A 14,285-nucleotide genomic window follows, 5' to 3' on the forward strand; every position below is an offset into this window, starting at 1 on the left:
CAAGTGAGCAGCATTTTCCTCGTAGATAAAGAATCTTGTGTTTTGTAAACCAGTCGCTCACTGATGGCAATTGTATGGAATTTAAGTTTAAGGCAAAAAGTTGTAGTCCGTGTCCATCTTTGACACTGTTTGATTAAATGTCACTCCAAACAACTTTCTAACTTTAAACTTCAGAGCTGTACCGTAATGCCTGCATTACCCTTGGAAGGTTTTATTGGTACACATGCAGGAATAATGACATGAAAGTTAGTTACTGAACAATAAAGCATTTATTTATTAATTTTTTTTGTCTGTCCGTAGTTCAAGTTTGTCATTCCCACCCAGTGAAGAGGTGGCAAATAGAGTGAAGGAATAAGAGGTAGAGCAAGTGTTCCATTCTCATTGTGATCAGCGTAAAAGCTCACTTTTACACACCAAGGGAATGGCCATGCAAAGAAGGCCGAAAAAAAAAAACGAAAGAAGAAAAAAAAAAACCCCACAGCAGCTTCTTTGTGGTGTTGCTAGCTTTTCCCTTATTCACAATCATAAATACTCCTAATTCACTGACTTAAAAGGTAGCACTACAGTGTAAACCAGAGGGGCAGCGAGTACTAGCCATGAACTGAGGCCCGGCAGTTATCGCCACCATCAATACCATCACCATCTCAGTCTCTTAACACTTGGGGGTGGGGAAACTGCCACATAACAAGGGCCTCTTGCTGTGTGCACATGGAGCTCTGCATAGGATGGTCTGAGAGAAACAATGATGGCTGCCCACCATGGACTTAAAAAAAAAATAAAAAAATTAGGATCTTGGTCCAGTACTCATGAAGATGACCAGGGGGAGGGGGGAACAAGGGGGGGTGTCATCTTTGAGTACTGATAGGAGAGCGCAGAAACCTGAATGGTGGAGCACATCAGTCCTGGCCCAGTCAGCTTGCCCTGTGAGTTTTGTGTGCATGCGTGTCACACTGCATTAAAACAAACTAATCCAACCACTCTACCATTCATCTACACCGGGACAGGTTGGGACAGTGTCATCTTACAGTTATAAAGAAAAAACAAAGCAAAGATATTTACATCTTCCAAACATAAATTATTTCCCTAACATACTGCCTGTGTAAGGCATAAAAAGATCTCTAAAACAAAAACAACCAGAATCAATAAGATAAGAAGGAACTGAGACGAGGAGGGGGTGGGGTTAAAAGGGTGGTTGAGGGGGGGGGGGAACAAAACAAAACACAGGAAAGAACAAATGCAAAAAAGAACACAAATTATTTAATGCAATAAGTCATGAGAACGATTTGCAAAATGGCACATAGAAGACGAAGCTGTGAGCTTGATTAGGCAAACCCCTGAACACCACCAGGCAGTAACAATGGCAGCACAGGAGCCAACTCTGTAATACCCAAAAAAACCACAATGCGGGGAGGGGCCCACTGCATGGATCAGATCTGTGCGACTCGACTTATCCAGAATATGACCTTTGACATTTCTTGCGTTTTGTCTCAGCTCCGGAGCCTCCCACACAGCCTGGCCCGCAACAACTGGAGCCCCTGCACTGATCAATCACACGTGGGCAGCAACCAGGTCAGACCTGATCCGAGCTGACCAGTAAGGCCCTAGTGTGGTAAAATTCACACTTTTCAATGAGCTACAGTATTGAAACGGATACAAACGGATATGCAAATATAGCTTTCAGTACAAGAACAGCATACACATTAACTGATGGTTTTGCAGATATAATTGAAAGTATGCATAAAATATGTCACAAACAAATAAAGGCTGGCTCTGTCTGCTTTAGAGAAAGAGTTAAAATAAGGATTTTTTGGAGGGGGACTGAACAAGATAAGAACAACAAATTGGGGTGAGTTCATATTTGTCGTACTGCATAACTGCTCACACAGGAAGCTTGGGAAGAGTGAATTAAAACCTCTCCAGTTGACCGTACAAGTTCATATCACCACTGCTGTCCAACTCCAGTGCTGTTGGGCTGCTGTCAGTCTTTGGGTCACCCCCTTTGTTGTGTGTGGGTGCATGAGTCTGTCATTCCAGTGAGTTTTCACAAAAAGGTAGGCCATAGGTTCGTTTGCTGAGAGGTCCCGCCTATCCCCGATGAGGCGGAGCCTGGAGTGACCACATCAGTCATCCAGGATGACCTTGACGAAACTGGCCACGTCTGTCTCTTTGGAGTCATGCAGGGTGAAAAATGGATGTTTCTGCATACATATAAATAGAAAATACATAATGTTTCAGAATGGCAGGAAAACATTCTACTTACAGCTCTCTTGTTATTTACATGTTAAATGCACATAATTTAACAGGTTTGTTGGGTTAAAAGAACAAGGCTGCCCTCTTGTGGACAAAAAAAAGAATGAGACACTGATCTTCATGGCAGGAATGCTAATGGCGGCAAAACTGCTTGTTACATGACAGGTGTTTAGAATTTTTGAGAAAGTGATCAAATATTTACAAACAACTAACCATCAATTCTGTATAAGCCGGTCGTTCATTGGGCTTCTTTCTTAAGCTGTAAAACAAAAGAAATGCAAAAGTGAGAAAAATAATAACAATTTTATACAAAAACTATACAAAAGAAGCACTAAAATGTGTGAGCATGGTCTCATGTCCTGTTACACACAGAAACACTCTCCTCCACCTCTTTCATTAAACAAACGGCAAACACTGACCCCTGCTGGATCTCAGTGTTTACTTCCTGTTTTTTTTTTTAAAGCACAAGGTAATGATTGCCATCTAAGGTGAAACTCACCACTGAGAGATGAAATCTACAAACTCTGGGGAGAAACGGTCAGCAGGCAACTGTGGAGAAGGTTCATCCACCACCTGTTTGAGCTGTTGGAAGGGAGTTCCCCATGACTCGTAGGGAAATTTCAAAATGGCCAGTTCAATCTAGGAAGAAAAGAAAGGAGAATTCAACAAATACTGTACTCATTACAGCTCAACTTCATGATTACATGTTACATGTACTGGTTTACTTTCATGTTTGCAGAAACTCAGCACATTTTGCAAAATGTCTTTCTACAGAATTTGAATTTTGCACAATTGGAAACTTTTATTACGCTCACTGGCCACTTCATTATGTACACCTGTTCAATTGCTCACCAACACAAATATCTAATCAGCCAATCACATGGCATCGGTGCATTCAGGCACGTAAACACTTCAAACCAAGCATCAGAACTGGATGGACATGGCTGTTGGTGCCAGACAGGCTGGTTTGAGTATTTAAGAAAACACTCCCGATCTATGGAACAAAAAAAAAAAAAAAAAAATCCAGCAAGCATAAGACCATAGTGGAGGCCACTCCTGTCAGTTAAGAACAGGGAACTTAGGGTACAATTCACACAGGCACACCAAAATTGAGCAATAGAAGATTTCTACTTCATCATTCGATGGTAGGGTCAGAATTTGGAGGATCCTAAAAGTGTTGCACTGGATCCCTTTGAATCAACTGAGCAGCATTAAAATGCCACAAACCACCAGAGTATTGCTGCTGACCATTTTTATCCTGTTATGATCTTCTGATGCTTCTTCCAGCAGAATAACTTGACATGTCACAAAGCTAAAACCATCTCAAGTTGGTGGTTGAACAGGACAAATGGCTTCCACAGTCACCGAGTCTCAATCCAACAGAGCATGTTTGGTGCGTGGCGGAACGGGAGATTCATTTCAAGGATGCAGAGCTGGCAAATCTGCAATAACTGTGACGCCAACATGTCAAGACGAACAAAATTCTCAGAGGAATGTTTCCAGCACTTTGCTGAAAAATTAAAAAAATGGTTTCATGCAACATAAAAAATTGATTTAAAAAAAATTTAATCAGCATTTGTCTTGAATTAGACCAATTTTTACTGAGAAGCCTGAGATGTATCCTTCATGTCAGAGCAATCAGATTTAGGAGTGAAAGTAAAAACGAGTTAATAAAAGTTCTAGCAATCTGTAAGCCATTTTATATATTAATTGAAACCACCATGAACTACTATTATCAGCCGAATGAAATGGAATCCGTGTGGCTCGGTTATCAAAAGCGTAACGGTCACCATGACTCAGCATTAGCTGGTAGCATTGTATCTCACCAAATGGTTAGTTACACAAATCAACCCGAGGAAGCCTGCCATTGTTTGCATATTCGTTCTCATGATTTCTGACAAGAAAATTGAGTTTATCATTTTATTTTTGTGACATATTAACTGCTCTGATTGACAGGACAATGGACAGATGATTACATAAAACTGAACCAACATTGTGAGTGTGGTGGTTGCCATCTGTGTGACTGGTGTGGATCCAAAATAAAGTCGAAGCAGCAGAGCACATAAAAGCGTTCATCATCTAACAGAAAAAGGACGGTTTGCAACCTTTAAAAGTGGTTTTATCCGCATGCGAGTAAAAAGGTAAGTCAGTGGATGCTACGAGGCAGCACTACTTTTTGAAAACATTTCTTTGCGTGCAGGTAGAAAAGATTCAAATTTCCATGTACAGCTCCGCTCACCATTGTGATACCGAGGCTCCATATGTCCGACTTGACACTGTAGCCTTTCTGGTTGAGGTCAGGGTTGATCCGCTCAGGCTGAAAAAGAAAACATTAAGAACAGATAAGTGGTACAAATATTTGATCATTACTTTTCTATTTTTTTTTTAATAAACGAATTTAAAAAATGAATCTCAAAGTCAGACATGAATTAGAATCATTGAACATTCTGAAGTATCCAAAATAGGAAAACTTTCAAGACTATTTCAAATAATGCTCTGGTTTTGTGAGCTGACATTTCAGGGAGGATGTCTGAAAGCTTAGACTGTTGGGCAGCAGAGGCTCTGACAGTCCTCACTCACCGCCATGTAGGGCTTGCAGCCTGCATCCATCGTTTTAGCCACTGAATCCACCAGGTGGCCACTAATGCCAAAGTCGCACATCTTCACTTGGCCCAAGGTGTTGATCAAAACATTGGAGGGCTTTACATCTGGTGAGAAACATAGTTAAGAGTGTAAGAGAGCACATACAAGACTAAAAATGATGAGAAAAATCTGTACATTTGTGATTTGATCTTTTGATTACCTCTGTGTATCACTGACAGGTTACGGTGCAGATGTTCTAATGCCTTTACAATCTGTAGAATAAATAACAAAATTTCAGAAAAAGAATATATATATATATATTATGTGTTATGCTAGGGCAAAAGGATATGGTGATTTGCAAATGATTCATACCTAACATTTATTTGAACATAAAACATATCTGATATGGAAAATTTACAAACAGGAGGTTGCGTTATGCTCATTTACAATTTGATGCAAACAAGTTTGAAAAAAAGTTGTGCATTCTCCCACTGTGCTGCATAACTTTTAATGGTAGTGTTTGGTCTGTGTGTGTGTGTGTGTGTTGTGGAAACAAAGAGACCAAATTGTGTAGTTCTAAAAACAATAATGTCACAATAATGTAACAGTTCAGTGCCACGTTTATTGTGTTTGTTTTCATAATTCAACAAAGTTTCTCATGAGTCTTTTTAAAAGCTTCCTGAAGTCTTGCATAGCCCGTGCAGTGATTTCCACCACATAATCATATCTATTTTCAATGCAACACTGTGCTTTGCATAAACTTTATCACTCTTAAACTTCTCAGTTTTTTTTTTTTTTTTTAAAGGCTTCACAGCAATCAAACGAGGCTTATACTCTGCAAAAAACACAAATTCAAATTTGCTGTTTAAACCATTTTCTTACTGTTGTATTTTTGGGGTTTTGCACACATCAAAGTTACGATTTTTTTCCAAATTGTACACATGCAGAAATGTAAAATGTTTGCAGAACTGGAGGGACTTGTGAGAATGTTCTGACAAACGCTTATCAGAGCATCCATACTGAGCATCTCAAACTGTAGCTCTGCCTGACTGGCGACCTCAACGTGTGGCAAGATTCTAGAAAGTCTCTACGCCCAGCTGCTGTTCACCAGCAAAACCACAAACTGTCATTCTACTTATCTTCCTCTTAAAAAGAAAGTAAGCATTTGTTCTAGAGAAAAGGAAAGTGAGCTACTCCTTTAGAGTATTTGCATGCACATGTGCATCCACCTAATCTTAGTGATACTGGCTAGGGCTGGGCGATATGACCCAAAATTCATATCTCGATATTTTTTAGCTGGATGGCGATATAAGATATATATCTCGATATATTTTTTTAAAGCCATAAAGTAAGAACAAAAAGAGAGTTCTTAGTCAAAGCTGTGTCCCAGATGTCACACAGGCACTTTTATTAACATAGAGCAGATGTACATAAAATTTACTCAAAAATAAATTATGAGCATTTATTAAATAATAATGCTCCATAAATAAAAGAAAACAATGTTGTTTTTGTGCATAACAAAAAGCTCACAATTGTGCAGTCAAAATGTAAACTAATAGACGCTGAGCACAATAACAAAGACAGATTTCACAGCTGCTCTGTTCCCAACTTGTACTGCGTGACTGACAGCCTGGAGTTTGAAATCCGCTTCGCAACCACGTCTCTTAACAGGTGCCATTTATAGTCCTTATACACAGTAGGGTAATATTACGTTGAAGCACAGTACGTATCACTCCGCGAGGCTCAGCCGTAATGCTCCGACAATCCATCAAGCGGTGCAGCTCCGTAGCTTACTAAAGTCGTACTAAAACATTTTTTGACAGATTGCTGAGCGCCGTGTTCCACATAAAATCGGTTCGCGGCCATCAAGCACAACCAGAATTCATACATAAGGCGCGCTGTCAACTTTTGAGAAAATGAAAGGATTTTAGTCCGTGCAGCCCCTCTGGGCTGCATGGCGTTAGCGTGGTTAGCTCGTTAGCGTGGTTAGCTAGCTAACACGTTGACGCCGTCCAGCCCCACGCACGGGGCGATGCGCAGTAACTCGTTAACGGAGATTTGCCGTGTCCATCTTGTCGCTTCCTGCAGGTGAAGCGATGGGGGACGAGGAGTTGTGTTCAGTGAAGGAGAGGCGAGGCCGAGTAACATTGCGTAAAGACGAAAGTGGACGAAAGAGAGGCAAACCTGCGGCTCCACAAGTATAATTATAACGTAACATAGACTATATCGATATAAAGGATATTGTCACATCTTATATCTCGTATAAAAATATATCGATATTTTTTAAAAACTCGATATATCGCCCAGCTCTAATACTGGCTTTAAAATGTCGAGGACGTGACTTACTGCTACCGTGATCTTGCCCAAGATGTCCTCGGGAATAGTTCTGCCCTTCTCAATAACTTTCTTATAGAACTTATCCAAAGATGTGTCCATCAGTTCCATGCAGATCCAAACATCACCCTAAAAAAACCCAAGAAGATGATCGACCATTAATAAGGTGAGAAACACACAGTGCACAGCACAGTCATACACGAATGACGTTTAAACACTAGCTTCACCTCTCTGAATAGGGCGCCATAGAAAGTCACAGTGAAGAAGCAGTCCACGGTCCTCATGGAAATGTCCAGGTCCATCAGCAGCCTCTTCTGCTCCAGAGTGTTGACTGTGGCACGGATCCTCTGGTGACACAAATATCATAGATTTGCAGTTTCAGCACCATTCAATTTAGCTTTATTTACATAGTGCCAAGGCTCCACAACAGTCACCTAAAGGTGCTTTACATTAAGGTAGAGATGGCACGATACCACTTTTTTATGTCCGATACCGATACCGATATCATAAATTTGGATATCTGCCGATACCGATATGAATCCGATATAATGTTTTTTAATCAACAAAACTGTTTTTTTTTTAAATATCTTGCTGCATTTTGTATAAGTTCATACTCAAGTTTAAAACAACAACTACACTAAAGCTATTCTGTTATACCTGTATGCAAAAAAAAAATATTTCATAGTTCAGCAATACTGATCAATCTAATAAACTTAAACCTACACCATCCTCCCTATTCTGGTATTTTAAAGAGTACTTAGCGTAAATATTAAGCAACCTAACTAATAGGGTTCCAACTCCCAGCAACAACAAAAATAAATAAATAAAAAATAGGGAACCACCCCTCACACTCCACCTCATGATGCTTAATCAACGTAATCAACCTTAATTTGATGCAGTGTGAAAAAAAATGCACAGAAATCAATTATTTTTCAAGAAATATTAAATAGATTCAACATCTTTCTTCAACAAAATTGCAGACTGCACAGATGGTACCTTCCCAAAGGAAAAAGTACTATAGCTTACTAGGGTATATATATTAGACTTAATAGTCACTATATCCAGTAATGGACTTCTATTCATTTTACATCAAATTAAAACTTTGGGTGTAAGATTCGGATAATTATTTATTAAAAGCTAGACATTTTAAATGAGAATAAGAAAGAAAAGTATGTCTTTGTGCCCCCTTTTCCCTGTTCATGCCCTATCGGCCCCCCTGGCTAAACTTTGCTAGATCCGCCCCTGCACAGTTACCAGCCGTCAGCTACGTAGAAAAAGATCCTCGAGTAGAAAGTAATATTAAATAAATTCTAACAACAGCTTATCAAGCTTAAACGTGCTGCTGTTGTTCAGCCGATGGTTTCCTCTTTCTGGTGCAAAGTGGGCCAAAAACAAACCAGAGAGACGTACTCGCGACAGAAAAGCCGATCAGCTGATCGTTAAGCAGTTTCATGATTGAAGTAGCAGCCAGAAGAAGCAGTCGCTCTATATATCGTTTGGTAAGCTTAACGCAGGAATGCTTTACAAACATTCAGAGATGGACTTACACACTTGCTTTACTTCTCTCGGGGATAACTTTGTCGGAGATGAAATGCCGGGTTGCTAGCGAAGCTCCACATGCTATCCAGACCACCGACAGGTCCCGCATGCCACAGCCGCTCTATCACGTGATGCATACTGCTCCGACGTGCTAACGTTCTGAGGTGAGTTATGGCGTGTTGCAAGTTTTGTGAGGTGCTTTCGTGATATTTAATGGATCGGATTAAATTTTTTATTTTTCTCCAATATCCGATCCAGTAATTTAGGTCAGTATCGGACCGATACCGATACGTAATATCGGATCGGTCCATCTCTACATTAAGGTACAGACCCAACAGTGTCTGACAGAAAATCCCAACAAGACTCGCTACAAGCAAGCACTCTGAAATGGTGATAAGGAAAACGTCCCTTTTAACAGGATGAAACCTTCAGAAGAACCAGGCACAGGGAGGGGTAGCCATTGACTGTGACTGGTTGGAGGATGAGGGAAAAAGAGATGGGACAAAACCCAAACTCAGGGAGCCAGAAGACAAAACTGCAATGGCATGCTGCAATGGTGCATAAACACAGGTAAGTGGAGAAGTGCTCAGTACATCACATGAAGTCCTGCAGCAGGCTGACTCTATACCAGCATACATAAGGGGTGGTTAAGGGTCACTTGATCAAGACCTAATTATAAGCTTTATCAAAAAGGAAAGTTTTAACTCCAACCTTAAAAATAGAGAGCGTGTCCATCTCCCGAATCCAAACTGGGAGCTGGATCCATAGGAGAGGGGCCAGATAGCTGAAAGCTCTGCCTCCCATTCTACTTTTAGAAAAGTAAGCCTGCAGTCTCAAAGCAAAGTGCTCTGTTGGGGTAACATGATACTATGAGGTCTTTAAGATATGACACGGCCTGATTATTCAAGACCTAAGGAGAAGGATATCAAATTCAATTCTTGATTTAACAAGGAGCCAATGAAGGGAAGCCAATATGGGAGAAATCTGTAATAAATGCATGAACTCGGGCAGGTATAGCTTAAATCAAATTGTCCATGGCGCTCCTTATATCTACATTGCCCCTCAAACATTGAGTCACTGAGTTGGAAGGCTCCAAGTGTTTACAAGCTGAGGTCATATACCGGATACATCTATCACTTATATTAGCATTTTAAAAACACAGTGCATTTACAGAGATGATAAATCAGGTAGCCAGAGTAGTAGCTTTGCAGCCTACCTTGACAGCCATGATAACACCACTGGGCACATGTTTCATCTTGTCCACCACACCATATGCTCCCCTCCCCAGCTCTTCAATCTGCTCCAAGTCATCTGCCTTCACGACAAAGTTCTAGACCAAGAAGTGAAAAGTTGTGACATTGCATGTATTTAGCTCAGGAAAAATCAATAGAATTGCATGTTTCTGAGGAACACAGAGCCAGCTTTACCTTATCTCCAATTTTGACACAAGTTATAGAGTCAAGAGCTCGAGGGGGCCTGCAGGAAAACAGGAAATAAATAAGCAACAGCAATTCTATGCTCAGTTGTAATGTAACTGAGATTTATCAATCTATTTGAGCCAACTTTGAGAAGCATGGCTCACTATCTCAATATTAAAAAATAGCCTTACGCTGTTACTTCTGGTGGTGGTGTTGCAAAAACTTCTTTGGCCAGCTTCAGCCCATGGCTTTTCTTCCTCCCTTAAAGCAAAACCATTAAAACAAATGAATAAAACATTGCCATCTCAGTACGTGGTGATCAAGAAAACTGTATGCAGTAGAAACCACAAGTTGTATAATTAGCAGTCCTTCCAGTGGAGCAATTATTCATCTCTTCTTGCAAAACTTAAAAGGCTATTTGGCACTGAGTGTAAAGCTGCCATCGTCTGCACAACAAAATATGAAAATTGAGGTTCAGAATACTTCGTTTCAACTACTGCCTTTTTATTAATAATCCACATTTGCTTATTGATATGTTTTTTTTTTTAATTCCTTTTCTGTTCTCATAGTAAAGAGCACTTTAAAAGTCAATCACTTTGCTGTAGCCTTCCGCTTACGCAAACTAAAGCAAATGACCTGTTATCTAACTGGAGATTAGGTGTGCCCAAAGCTAAGGCCCTTCCATAGAGAGAAGGTGGACTAAATGACTAATCAGCACTGGTATGATGACTCAAATGAAGCGGGGGAGTGAGGGGTACAGTGGAATCAAGCCTTCCTTCCTGGCGTGTTTTGCGTGTTTAACCAATACAAATCATTCCTTTTTTTCTTTACAAAAACAAATTCAAGTTCTTTGTACATTTTTTTGTTGTGTGGAGAGCAAACTATGGTCCAAACTCTGCAGCTGTGGGAGGTTCCTCTTCTAGTTCCCTGACAGCCACCCATTCATAAACACAGTTTACCAGCAGCCTCTGAGACTTCCCACAAGAGGCTGCGAGTCTCTGCCAGAATGACACAGCTACCGAGCTTACGAGGAACAACAAGGGCAGGAAAATAGCTTTCGACTCCTCTTGACACTTGTGTCGAGCATGCTCGCTCTTGTTCCAGGCTTGAGAGGAGAAACAGAAGACCTTGTTTACTTTTATCTGCGTGCGCTGGGACTGCGAGGCCATAGTTTCGCCCACTAGGATGTGACGTAATTGTTCTAACCATAGTTCAGAGAAACTAGTTCAATGTGCAAGTAAGTCACCTTCAGTTTTAGAAAGGAAAAACAGCAACAATTGGCGAAAACTTTGATTTTTTTAGCTGTCGTTGTTACTTGCTTTCGCTGACTGAGTCACACCACTACAGTGTGGAGGAAGTATGTTTGGGTAAACCCCTCCTTTGGTAGCTCAAGCTGGAAGGGAAGTGAACTTTCTACAACGATTCTATAGCCAACCAATGAAACCTAGACACATCCATTTTGTGCTGCAACCCTAAAATAAGCCTGCAGTGTCTGGACAGACTACAGTAGTCTCATGTAGTAGGGAGAGATTGAGTGTGATTTACTCACACATGCTCGGTCAAAAATAGATTTTGCATTTCCTCTGCGTGGGGTAAAGCGCGAGCACTCACAGTCTTCTGATGACCTGACAAATAAGACAAGCCTGTCCCCATGCAACAAAATTAGGGCAACATTACTGACAGATCTCAAATACCAAAGCTGATTTTAAGCTTTCGAATGCATTTAACAATGACCTCCTGCAGCAGGCGAAAAACTACCTAAGCAATAAGATATATGTGCATGTTGTAGTTTGAGTTATGTGGGAGTTATGTGCAGTGACGTTTCAGTGGCTTTGGAATATGATCTCCTGTCAGGTAGTCGTCCTGTTTGGGGACACAGCATGTGGTGTGCGGTGTGACCCTGTAGCAACCATAGGGCAGTGGGATATGAGTCACAGCCAGTCAGACGGGACACATCCGCTTAAACACTCAAAAACTGTCAGGACCCTTTGGGAAATATGAGGTCATTTCAGTTGGCTCGCTTGTTGTCCCTGTTGCAAACTGAGCCTCAGAGGACACAATAGTGCCATGACAATAAACACAGTCAAAGTATATCAAGCTGCACGTGGAATTTAAAAAAAAAATTATGGAAACAGACATTTTCTCAGAAATGCTCTGAATAGAGAGTGTTTCTAGGGAGGAAAAAATCCTAGTGCTTACCCAGAAACTTGTGCCTTTTTCAGAAGTAAACCATAAAAGGAACCATGCCAGTGTCTGCACTAAAGACTTGCTTTATAAGCAATTATTAGACGTATTCTGCATTATTTTTTTTTTCCATACACAGGAAGATGTTCATTCAGGTCAACCACTACAAACAGTATATTGAATTCTTAGAAATCCAGTGATGTTCAGTGGAAAATACCCAGAGAACAGCAATGCTATACATAATGTGAACAAGAATTTCTGGATTGTGCATGGGATCAAAGTGCCAATAGCTGTGCAGCGAGTCACCATCAGGAAGTTCCAGCCTTAGAGTGGGTCCATATAAAGACAATGATGACTCATGCCCAGATAATCTTCCACACAACCCTATCAGTGTGTTAGAGAGAACCCAATCTCCAAACATGCCTCCACAATGCCATGCAGTGCTCTTAGACCCACACCGCCACTGACCGGGGAAAGTACAACTCCTTGTAGTGGCCAAAAGAAAGGAAAAAAATCCTTCCACAACCCGCTTTGCACGCAGTAATAAGAGCACAGAACCTGTGTAGCAGCTATCTGCTTGCAGCAAATGAACTGTCAACAGACTGCTGCAAGTCAAAACATGCTATAGTAGGCCAAAGGCTGAGACTGTCTGAATAGCACCCAGCCAATCTAACCCGGCCGTCTCAAAAACACCGAGCACTCCCAGTCTTGGTAACGCTAACGCGATAGTGTAATAACACAAGCGGTCAACTTGAGATGTAAATTGACATCATCGGTATGATCATCATCACGCACTGTGTGACGCAGAGGAAGAACCTTGACTTTTTTTTTCCCAAGGTGTGTGTTTTTTTTGTTTGTGATACTGGCCCTGGCTGCTTAGCCTCGCCGCCTGCTTTAAAAAGAAAAGAATTTCCACAGCGAGGGGGGAAAACTCCACAAACACACGCACAAAAAAATACAAAAGGTATTTTCACGGACGCGAGGCTAAAAATACCTTTTGCGCTAACAGACTGACCAAAACAAAAGGAGACGAAAAATAGATGATTCATAAGTCAGGAGAGAGGAGGGGGGTACTAAAAATATAAACACCTGTAATCCCAGTGTGCTCTACTTTACAGAAACACGGGAGGTAAGCGCAGCGTTGTGATTTCCAGCTGAGAGGCAAGTTTGGCGAAAGTCCTTTTTTGTTTTAAAAAAAATGCTGTTAGCTAACCACAACACGGGAAGTTAAACGAAGCGACGCGGTGGTATTCTTTTAGCCATAATACTAATCACATAAAGTATAGAGTGGAAGCGCCTTCAATATGTTAGTGATGAATACGCTACCACGAGATACCAGGATGTCAGGAGTGGGTATAACGATAGGAAGCTGAAGAAGAGACCTGCTGGCTAGCTTCTTTTCCCTCTTCTCATACATGCAGCTCTCCACCTGGTAAGGTTACATTTCCTATACAAAGCTAGCTAAAATACTTCCCCACAAACTGCCCGTCGGCGTTTCCAATAAATGCACGGCTATTTATTTACTTAAGTATTTTTTTAAAGAGAGCAAAACAAAGACACTTACCTCCTTTGGACAGAGACATTTCCCCTTCGCTTTGATGAGGGGGAAGGGAAGCACAAAGACTTTTGCCTTTCTTTTTTTTTTTTTTTTACTCCCTCCCTCCCTGCATTTACTCTTACACCCGCTCAGTATATCGCTGGCTTGTGTTGCAAGAGCTAGCAGCGATTAAAAACGAGTCGCCTCGTCTTCGTGCAAGCTTTGCGCTTCAATCGCCAGCTTTTAAGATCCAAAATCGGTTAGCAAACGAATGCACAACTTTAAATAAAGTCGCAGAGTTCGCGTTAGTTTGCTAACAAAACCTGCAGGGTGGCCAAAGTCTGACAGCTGAAGGTTCCGATGACGTACGTCCGGCCGCGCGCAAAGCATCACGAGGACCGTAGTTTCCAGGCAATTTCCCGGTAATCTAAGACCCCCCC

The 14,285-nt window shown here is 41.1% G+C and overlaps 1 protein-coding gene across 1 annotated transcript; it reads right to left on the minus strand.

The window, feature by feature from the left end:
• Positions 1-1,009: 1,009 nt before the first annotated feature.
• LOC146711476 (dual specificity mitogen-activated protein kinase kinase 6-like) lies at positions 1,010-14,209 on the minus strand. Its single transcript, XM_085454331.1, has 12 exons — positions 13,873-14,209; positions 10,316-10,385; positions 10,134-10,182; positions 9,923-10,036; positions 7,395-7,514; positions 7,180-7,296; positions 5,054-5,105; positions 4,831-4,958; positions 4,490-4,567; positions 2,750-2,889; positions 2,464-2,509; positions 1,010-2,198 (listed from the first exon to the last, which is right to left on the minus strand). Exons 1-12 carry the CDS (start codon positions 13,889-13,891, stop codon positions 2,121-2,123), a joined length of 1,011 nt encoding a protein of 336 aa, XP_085310457.1. The 5' UTR covers positions 13,892-14,209; the 3' UTR covers positions 1,010-2,120.
• Positions 14,210-14,285: the final 76 nt, after the last annotated feature.

This window comes from Copadichromis virginalis, linkage group LG4, assembly GCF_057382275.1.
Source record: "Copadichromis virginalis isolate Kocher_CV1m ecotype Utaka linkage group LG4, C_Virginalis_male_GT1.1, whole genome shotgun sequence".
Taxonomy (NCBI): Eukaryota; Metazoa; Chordata; class Actinopteri; order Cichliformes; family Cichlidae; genus Copadichromis; species Copadichromis virginalis.

Bases quoted from the DNA above. Each gene is read 5' to 3' on its own strand.
- LOC146711476 (XM_085454331.1), bottom strand. The intron at 4,568-4,830 runs GTGAGTGAGGAC...TTTCTTTTTCAG, and splicing joins GCTGCAAGCCCTACATGGCG to CCTGAGCGGATCAACCCTGA. The intron at 2,199-2,463 runs GTTAGTTGTTTG...ATATGTATGCAG, and splicing joins CGGCTTATACAGAATTGATG to AAACATCCATTTTTCACCCT.